Source organism: Convolutriloba macropyga, chromosome 6, assembly GCF_964194025.1.
Source record: "Convolutriloba macropyga chromosome 6, txConMacr16.3, whole genome shotgun sequence".
Classification (NCBI taxonomy): Eukaryota; Metazoa; Xenacoelomorpha; order Acoela; family Convolutidae; genus Convolutriloba; species Convolutriloba macropyga.
Genome location: NC_134473.1, coordinates 41,876,166 through 41,887,115, shown reverse-complemented (window position 1 = coordinate 41,887,115; position 10,950 = coordinate 41,876,166). Strand labels below are relative to the sequence as shown.

At 36.3% G+C, this 10,950-nt stretch overlaps 1 protein-coding gene across 1 annotated transcript in view; it reads right to left on the bottom strand.

The window, feature by feature from the left end:
• Positions 1-395: 395 nt before the first annotated feature.
• LOC142341690 (armadillo-like helical domain-containing protein 3) overlaps positions 396-10,950 on the bottom strand; it is a 153,934-nt gene continuing 143,379 nt past the window's right edge. Inside the window, exons 12-13 of the mRNA XM_075392842.1 lie at positions 4,352-4,468; positions 396-937 (exon numbers count right to left, since the gene is read on the bottom strand). Of these exons, the coding sequence (XP_075248957.1) occupies positions 848-937; positions 4,352-4,468 (207 nt within the window). The 3' untranslated portion in view covers positions 396-847. The remainder of the gene's footprint in view (positions 938-4,351; positions 4,469-10,950) is intronic.

The following is a 10,950-nucleotide window of genomic DNA, read 5'->3' as shown; positions in this document are numbered from 1 at the left end:
TGCATATCTTTTACCCTACTCAGTGTCATCACGACCAATGATCTTGATTTTGAAAAAAGTAACAGGGAAAGAATGGTGAATGCTTAAACTACTTACTAATAGCTTTAATGTAAATAACTCAAAACTAGCGCTCCAAGAAACGCTCAAAAGTTTGGGAGGGTTAGGGTTAAAGTTACATCGTGAAAATGGTCAAAAATCGAAAATTGAGGCCAATTTTTGAGTGTTTTTAATCTATTTTTCTAGAAGTTAATTGTTATAGTCATTTAAGTGTTTTAATTGGTGTAAGAATACTCTGATTAACCAAGCTTTTTTGAATAACTTCGAAGAAATAAATTGGGAAAATCACTGGAAATATACTTTGTTCAATCCTTAGTGAAGATTGACCGGGATTAAAAAGTGTTGTAAAAGATTTAATTTATCAGAAAAAGCCACAAAATTTTGCAAAATTGGGTGAGATTTCATATTATACGAATAACCGTTATGGAAAGTAGTTCGCAATTTTCATAATTCTGTTCACAAATTTTGCTATAATTTGTTGGAAAATACTGGCTGTCTATACTAGAAATATACGTAGCAAGTATGGGGTATGTACCGGTAATGTGAAATGTGAAATTCACTTTTGAGACAAAAGATATACAAGACTGAATTTTTTGCCTACAATATATCTAATATTTTTTGCCTGCAATATGCACAGAATTGTTGAAGTCCTTGTACAATTTTTAACTCGTGTGGTACGCAGTGCATTCCGTTTGTCAGAAGACTATGTAATTCGAAGACTATGGTCTGATGAACTAGAGTGTATGCAAATGAGTCGCCTAAAATGAGGCAGGAGGGAGAGAGGGTGTTATTAGATTGTGTTGAACGAGTTGAGGACCTCTTGTTGTTCCATTGTGGTGATTGGCAACCCCAATCGACAGTCGTGAAGAATTGTTCGCATCTGAAACAGACCACCCAAATATGTGATAAATAACAGTCAAAACCTCAAAACGCACTCTTCTAACAACCAAACACCCCCCCCCCCGAACCCAGAACAACGGGGGGAGATGGCGGCAATAGCGGAATAGATGCCAAATTCTATTCATGGTGAAATAGTTGGTGAAAAAGATCAATGGAGTCACATAGAAAGCGACCCTTCATTTGAGCCAACAGTGACTGCTCTCCTTCATTAAATTACTCTTGATTTCTGTGAAAGCGTATGTTGATTGGATATGAATACATAAAAATAGGGAAAATTTTCATTATTACGATCCAGCAACCCTGCCAAATAAAGTGAACTATCTTTAATTCCACAAAACTGAAAACTGCTTTACTTCTTTTCCCCCACATTCAGATTTCTATTGGCTGATGGGAACACATTGGAATTGATGGTTGACAACAGTGGCGATAACCACAAAATTCAGCTCCCATATATTACCCGGGTCGAGGTTTGGTGGTGAATTTTCGTAAGAAATGCGGTGAAATGCGGTGAAAAAAAAATAATTTTCACCGCGTATTTCTTACATCTTTTTGCGGTGAATGCGGTGAATCGCGGTGAATTTTTTTTTTCACCGCGTTCTCAGTATTCTTACAAAAAAGAATCGTCACTACACGGGTTCGAACCTCTGACCTCCTGCATGCCTTCCAATGCTTATTCCACTGCCCCAACTGTCACTTACTTGTTTGTTAATTCTTGTGAATTTAAATCAGATTGAGTAAACTTTTGGAAACCATATGCGGTGAATTTTCGTAAGAAATGCGGTGAAATGCGGTGAAAAAAAAATAATTTTCACCGCGTATTTCTTACATCTTTTTGCGGTGAATGCGGTGAATCGCGGTGAATTATTTTTTTTCACCGCGTTCTCAGTATTCTTACAAAAAAGAATCGTCACTACACGGGTTCGAACCTCTGACCTCCTGCATGCCTTCCAATGCTTATTCCACTGCGCCAACTGTCACGTACTTGTTTGTTAATTCTTGTGAATTTAAATCAGATTGAGTAAACTTTTGGAAACCATATGCGGTGAATTTTTGTAAGAAATGCGGTGAAATGTGGTGAATTATTTTTTTTCACCGCATGTAGCGGTGAGAAAAAATAATTCACCGCTTGAGAGAAAGCGGTGAATTATTTTTTTTTCACCGCATTCACCGCATTCACCGCATTTCTTACATTATTTTGCCATAATAGTCTATGCGGTGAATTTTTGTAAGAAATGCGGTGAATTTGGTGGTGAATTTTTGTAAGAAATGCGGTGAAAAGCGGTGAATTATTTTTTTTCACCGCATTCACCGCAATCACCGCATTTCTTACGAAAATTCACCGCATTCACCGCATTTCTTACGAAAATTTACCCAAGAACCTCGACCCGGGTACCCTAAAAACCGCACTTTCGTATTCGTACTGATCACCATTAATTTATAACTTCCTTCACGTCTCATGACAACTGATCTTTAGAACATTTCACTATGATGATATACATCACTCAGAGATCAAGTACCAACAATTCACACATACCTAAAATAGATAGTGGGGGATAAATTGTTAAAACGTGCTAGCTTCTTGTTGCATCCGCTCATCTAATATGTAACAAAGACGTAAGTAACCACGTGGATTGAAGTACATATAAATTATTGTGCTTCGAACATGTAACTTTAGGCTTTAAAACACTCCTCCAGCGATGTTACTGAGAATAACTCTGGGTCCTTATCTTTTTGGCTAATGGGAGCGCAAAGTCAAATCCTGTACACATAGCCTGCAGATTGCCACAAAACATTAGCAATATCTTTGTATATCTGCAGTTTCCAAAATATAGTAAACGAAACAGCCAAAAACAGGTTTTTTAAGATGCTGAGATGTTATGTTTTTATTAGGATTCTGTTTAACTTATAGCTGCTTCGATTTGATTCCCTCAAACACCCTTCAACTAGAGTGACACGCACCCACTTGACCTCGTCTCATTGAATTCAAGTAAGGAAGCCAATTTGAGAGTACCGAAGTCATTTTTGAGAATGAAGTACGTCACATGTGACTAACAATTAAAAAATTTGATCACGGGAGTGAACAAAAAACACCCGCCATTAAGAGCGAAAAACGACGTTGAATCCACTATTCAGTTGAAATTACATGAACGAGTGAACAAAAAAAACAGATTTGTGACGTCATATGGTCGCAACAAAAAGCCTGTTGGCGAAATAAAAACAGAAGGCCAATAAAAAGCCTTAGTGACGGCTTTGCGGCTATTAATCATTTATCTCAACTAGAATTGAGGGTTGACAACAGAGGCGATAAGCAAAACATTCGGTTCCTATTTATTACCATAAAAAAACCGCACTTTTATATTCATAGTGTTCAGCTTCAATTTATAGTTTCCATCACTTCTCATGACAACTGATCTTTAGACATTTTACTATGACTATTAGCAAGACTCGGCGATCAAGGATCAACAATTCAAACACACCAAAAATGGATAGTGGGGGACACAATTGGTATAAAAGTGCTAGCTTCTTGCTACATTCACTCATTTAATGAGTAACCAAGACGTAAGTAACCACGTGGATTGAGAATCGCATAAATTTTTGTGCTACGAAACTTTAACTTCATGCTTTAAAATACTGCTCCAATCATGTTGAGTGTTTGATCCAAGAGGAACATCGCAAAAAAATGACACTGTGGTCCTCCCTAATAATAATAATAATAATAATAATAATAATAATTATGATTTCTGCGTAATCGCAGTGGAACAGCATTAGGCCTACAGTAGCCTGTTTTCAGCTGCCCTTTTTCTTATTCAAGCCGCATACTTCCTTCAAAAATTCTTTATTCCTTTATACAAGCCGCATTATACTTCAAAAATTATACTTTGGGGGGTTAATACTTTAGGGGGTTAATAATTTAGGGCGCCAACACTAACAACCCTAGGATTCACTTATTTTGTGAGTTGACAACGAAACCATTTATAACTTAGGGGGTTAATACTGACAACCCTATGTATCCATTATTTTGTGAGTTGACAACGAAATCAATCAACCCAAAGCCTAAGCATTCCTAATTTTTAATGTTATTGTATCAATTGTATGAAAGATTAAAATTGGGGGAACCGATAGAGGGGTGAAATAACCGGTTTAAATGATAGCGGGTTAAATAAGTGGGGGTTAAGAGGCGGGACACCCCAAAAACGCATCTTTTAACATGTAAAAATGGTCTGACAGTGTGGTATATATGGCGACCAACAAGCAATCACACTAATAGGTATAATTAAACAATGTCTTGGTCTTTTTTCAGCGAATTCCACAATTAAGCGCAAAATTAATTGAAGATAGGGGCGCTGGCCCGTAAAATTCACAGATGCCATTAATTAAAAATTTGGCGACTAACAAGGTTTGAGAAGAAGGGTACTTGGTGTGGCTTCTCTGTGTATCTATCGTACTGGTCCAGACTGTCCTGCATGCGAAGAGCCAGAGAGTCGTAGTTACTCCGCACTATGCTCAACACCTAACACAAAAAACATCAAGCGAACGAGTCACTTCCAAATACAGAAATACTACATTATACTCATTAATTTTTAGTGGTACAAGGACCACTAACTATTCACATGTTAATGAAGTGTTTTTTAAATTGTAAATGTTTAAAGAAACTTTACATTTGAATTTTTTTAAAATTGTATATGGACAATTCGACCTCAAATCTGGTATCATTGCAACAATAAATGGCTGGAAAAAACTCGACAATGGCAACTTGAAAAAACAGCTCTGGCGAAGTTCTCTCAGTTAGATGATGACCAAAATTATAACAGAGAAAAACAGACGCATTACGATGCAGAGGTATACCCAAATCGTCACGGGCAGATATGCCCGATGCGTGTATCTCGTGTTCGTTTTTACTATTTTAATACATTGAAAGTGGAACAATATTGCGGAAAATAGCTACTTTAGCAGAAACCGGCAAAATGGAAGGGAATATCGTATCCCGAGTTCGCAAAAGTGTCCTAATTTTGGCCGCGAAAAACAAGTACAAACTTAAAAACCTATCTTTCGCGCGAGTTGTATCACGCATCCGCTCCACTTATGTATCAATTTTTTGCACGCAATGTAGCTCGATTTTGCATACAATCCGCAATTAAGCCTAACTTAATTACTACTTATTTAATTAAGCCTAACTTATTACTGTTAGTAATATTTATTACTACTTTATTACTACTTATAGTACTTTATTACTACTTATTAATCCTTATTAGTACTAATTATTACTACTAATTAAACTCGGCCAGTCCCACATTGATATACAAAGCCTTTGATGTGCGAGGGATTTTTCGGAAAAAAAATCAGTTTTTGTGGTTGCATGTATTTAAAGCACTTTAAAGCTTTGAAAGCTTCAATTAAATCTTTATTAAAGTGCTTATTGCATGCTCAAAATGCGCGCGAATAATAGATACCTAAATTAAGCGGAAACGTGCTACAAGATTTGTTAACTACTTTTCGCACCGAATTTTCTTTTATTTCGCAAAATTGGTGGAACCCCTTTTTTCGAAAAGTAAGATACAAAGGATGTCTCCTAAATTCGTTCATTGTATGTATCTACTTTTCGAGCCAATTTTACTAAGGCGGAAATTTTGGGGTATACCTCTGCATAGTAATGCGTGAAGTTCTTTAAAAGTATTCAAAAACATCTTGACTTTGCAGTAACGTCGCACACAAGCAATGAAGGATGGGGCAATTTCTGCAGTTCGTCGGATGCGAAAAAGAATCTGTGTTCTCTAAGAAAGCAGCAACACTATAGAGGAAAAAGTTTCTGGGGACATAAGACCAAATGCCGAGGTGGGATTGGATATGAGGCGAAAACTCGATTAGGCGAACGGAATTTTTGTAGCGATTAGGCAAAAATCCTGAACTATAGTTTTGTGGAAATTAGGCAAATATCCATTAAAACACTTGAACTTAAAAGAGGTACCACATAATCCACTCGATGCTGTAAAGTTGTCAAGTTTCCCCGACAAGTGTCGTCTTAAAATGCTAAAGACTCGCTAAAAGTTCACGCCAAATTTATTTTTTCATTGTTCTGCTTTACTCGGTGTTATCACAGTCTATTTTTTGGTTTAAAAGTAACAAAGAAAGAACAGAGAATGTTTAAAAATCATTAACTATAGCGTTAAAGTAGATAATACTGGTTGAAAAATAACGCTCGGAAAATTGGGGGAGTTGTGTGGTTAAACCAGATTGCAAAAATGCTCGGAATTCAATGCTCATAAAATGAGTCATTAATGCTCAAAAATTGTAAGTTTTTTATTGTTTTTTAATCTGTTTCTCATCGAAGTCAATTGTTATAATCAACCTTCTTTAAGCCTTTTAATTGGTATTCGCATAGTTTCCACAAAACCTTAGTTCAAAAATTTCACCGGATGGCAACGACAATTCCGTTCGCCTAATCGAGCTGCGGCCTTATATACTCCGCCCAGTGCAGAGAAAAAGTAGAAAAGGCGGAAAGATAGGACACTATCAAGTAGTAATCGAGTGCAAATTACAAATTAGCAGCAAAAATAACCACGAACAAAAAGGCTAGATATTCAAGACCACTTTCAAACAAAAACTTGGAAAACGAACCATCACAGACAATACGGAAAGAATTCACATCACAAGAGACAATTGATAGCTCGTCGAAAGCTCAAGTCAGTTGTGCTCATTAAAGGCACAGAGAACTTAGGTCAAAAACATTGAAAAAATACGGTAGAGTCCCAGAGCCGAGGACAAAATTATGTTTATTTTTTTCATCCCGATCTATTTCACCACCCAAAATTCAACTCAGTTGATAAGCTCCACACACTCATTTAGCCCCCAATTATTCCCACCGAAAATGATAAAAAACTAAACTCATTTTTATCTATTTCGGCGTCCAAACAAACAATTAGCAAAACCAGATTTCAAAACACTTTTTAAACTCAAAAATACTGACCTTCAAAAGGGCGGCATTGGAACGCTTGCGTTTATTTAAAATCAGTGAAAATTGACAAGGACAAACTGCTGATTTCAGAATCAAATGGTCAAAGCTGAATTTAGAACCTAATCTCAGAGCAAGCATTAGCGAACGAATCAAAACAGAACATAACGGTTCCTGTGACGGAAAAATCACTGAAATCCTCATTGATATTTCTGCTAGAAGCTATGATGTGCAGGCTTTAATATTTAAATGTTGCAAAACTGTGTTCCAATTAAATTCCGTGACATGTCACAATGCATAGCTTCGATGAAACTCCGCGAGGACTCCGCAAACAGTATAACTCCGCAAAAACAGTAGAACTTTGAGCATATGAAGAATATAAAATGCCTGTTTTTCAAGCATAAACGCTCTTTGCGTATTCTTTTCTCAACGCTGAAATTTTGATAAGAGTTTACATGAGTTGACATGATGGTCTGAGATTTGCAGTTACTGATAAATCTGAGGCCGCAGTTGCTGCAGTTGTTAATTTTTTCACTAAGGCTTTTATCTTCTTTATAACTTATCCAGTGACCGGTTTTCCAAGAAAAGCACGATGGTTGAATTCACCGTTTATGCCAATAAGTTGACCTTGGGTAAATAATATTGTGTAAATGCCAAAACATAGCTGTGATATTTGCAGCAATTAACGGCAGTGACAAACTTGTTTACTCTTAGTTAAAAACTCAGAGCCCTGAATGACCCTGAACTACCAATTTTTATGGGAGAAATGCAGAGCTAAGGTCGGCACTTATCATGCGAAAATCAAAATGAAAAAAATATATATTTTCTAGATATCGCTTCACTTTTGAATTACCTTTAATTTCGCTTTTTAGGCACTAGATGAGATTACCCTTAATTATCAGGAAGAATTAGGTGAGGAAATTCAGTTACTAGGGAAATTATTTTAAGTTAAGTAACGCAGTCCATAGCTTCATTCTTGTGACAGATATGAGCCACAAATATAAATATTAAAAATTTGGTGATTTAAACGAGATTCAGCAAGATTCAGGATTGCAGGATTCAGCAAAATGAAAAGAAGCTTAACGAGCGTAAGCATTCTGATTCTGAATTGAAACAAAGGAACAGGAAGAAAAATCGCAATTAAAGATATGGGTATTCCAGCACGACAGAACTCCAAAGGAGCGCACAGTTGGTCCTTGTCTTCTTGACTCTTAATCGACTTTAGTGAAAAAATTTAGTACCTGTAAACATATAAACTATGGCATATCGGTAATTAACAAATTCATAGAACCCAATTTCCAAATTTTCAGCATTTTTGTCAGTACAAGTGACTTTTATTTTAAAAACAAAACATACCTTCAGAGAATTTTAGACAAAAACAACTAAAGGGACAAATGCTACCAGTCCACCAAAAAAATTAACAAGTTAAACATCCAGTAAATTATAGAATTAATTTGCACATAAAAACAGGAAATACCAATTTATCAGCACACACTACCCCCAAACCAAGATCAGATGACAATTACCAGGAAATTGAATAACCAGAAATACCGGAAAACTGAACTAAAAACTGAACTCAATAAGAATTAATCGCAATTAAAGACCATTAGTCAGTATACAAACATGAAAGTCAACGGCAAATTCTTGGTGTTCAGATAAAAAATCAACTTAGCGACAATGTAGCCACAAAGTAGGTAACAAAGTAGCGACAACGAAAAGGGCGACAACGAAAAGAAAACAAGCGAATATCACTGTAACGGCTGATAGTCCCACTTGACAAGGAAAGTTTTACACCGCCTTCGTTTTGACAGTTTACTCTTGTGAACTGTGTTATCCGCTATTCTATCAGTACCGTTCAATTACCTGATGCTCAATTAGTAACAACAACCAATCGTTCAACTTTGCTGAATAACTAATGGCTTTGCAAAAACAACCTAAAGTTTCCAAGTTCAAGTAATCACAATAAATTTAAGTTTTTGTTTATAACTCCAAAATTCAACAAAAATTAGATTAACCCGGTCCGCACAACTTCAGCCCTATGACTAGCCCAATCAAGTCTTCTATGACATCAATGATCAAACTAGACTATGCCTCCAGTTAGGCCTTCCAGTTCCTCCAATTTTGCTTTGTAATTGGTACAATCTTTCTTAGCCATTTTGTACCTAGCTCAAGAACTTCGAGAAACTATGAGTCAATTCTATTTTGAATTTTGAGAGTAAGGTAATTTGAGATCGTGAGAGTCAGATAAATTACGGATTTCCAAATTAGCACGAAGAAGTATTTTCCTGGGCACGCAATTCATATCAAATTATAATTCAAAAACGTTTCCCGCTCATTCCGGAAGAGTTTTTCAATCTCTACTTACACTCTTAGGTACACTGTTAAGTTCTGCTTATATCTTTCCGTTGTTCATGTTACCCATGTACAATGTTCAAAGTATAGTCTAAATCCGCGTAATTTGTCTAATTCCAGTGTAAATTTGACCTCATAATTTGCGTTTGAATGTGGTTATCTCCAACGCTTGAACAAATTTACAAAATAAAATATTTTGACATATTTGACAACTGAGATTTGAGCTGAATACCCGTAGTTTATTTCGTATCTGAGTTGATTCTTAAATAATCATAAGAGCTACTGATAATAACTGTTGGTAATTTCACTAGCACGAGGAATGCAAGTTCAGCTTTTGGAATATGAGAGCAACAGACAATCTACTTCGGGCTACAAACTAGTGAAGGAACCCTTTATATAGCTGTCTGGACTTCTATGAGTTCAAATAATAAATCTGACTCACGTTGGAACAGTGGCTCTCAAACGAAAGACGGAGCTTAATTTTTTTGCAAACTGCTTCGGCCAGAGTGGTCGTGTTCAGATTGTTTTAGCAAATGGGGATAGAACAACTTGCAAGATTTAAATGGGTGACCGAACAAAAAATCGAAAGGACAATAGATCGGTTACGTGCAAGAGAGCCGACGTTATAAAGAGCCGACGTTAAAAAGCGCCGAAACCTGACTTGATTTAAAAAGAGCCGAAAGCGAAAAGTTGCCCCTAATTACCATAAATTGTTAGTTGATGATTACCATGAAAAGCACTTAATTGTATTGTCTGGTCTCATGTCCGGTTGCGATAGTTTGATGTAAGTCCCATAAGCCGCTGAGGCGGTGACGTACAACTATACCGACGTAATACTACGCCGATTATAAGAAGGCCAAAATCTTTATTCAATTTTTCACTCGATGAATTTCTAAACGAAACAGTCCACTTTAACTGAACTGAGCTCAAAAATTCTCAACCAATCTCAAGGAAAATGTGAGAATTTTGGATATTATAGTTTGTTAGAACAAGATAATTGGAGCGAGCTGAATTTAAAAGAAACAATAATAATTGCGGAACACGGCCCGTGGGACTTGATATGAATCTATCACCACCGAACTACTGATCAGCGTGTCCTGGTTGCTCTGAACAAATTCCGCTACCATTTAAGTGATAATTAATTGGTATTGACAGCTTCGGCACTTTTATAATGAGTTTCAGTTTCGGCACTCTTAAACGTCGGCATAGTATTACGTAGGCATAGTTGTACGTAGTCTACCGAGGCATGGCACGGCCAGCAATAAATTCAAGACAAATATATATTAATTTGCTTCCAGTAACCTTTACTTGAAAATATAAAAATTTCATTTCTCAAATAACCGGTTATGATTGGTTGAGAATCTGTTACTCTCACTTCAAAAGGCAATTTACTTGGCCGCAAAATTTATATTAATTCATCGACTACTCATTTCAATAAATTTTCGGTTCTCCTTCAATCGGCTCTTTTAACTTTGTCTCTTAAAAGTCACCTAATATAAATTTGGACAGCAGATCTATATTTAATCTCTAATCTCATTGGCTGAAATTAAGCGTTATTTGCCGCAGCATAAAATTGCCGCTTTTGACCATGCCTTGGTCATGCCTTAGCGGATCGTAGGATTTGATAGGAATCTATCACAATCAAACAAATTATTGCGATAATACAAATACGCTATATTATAAGTAAGTGC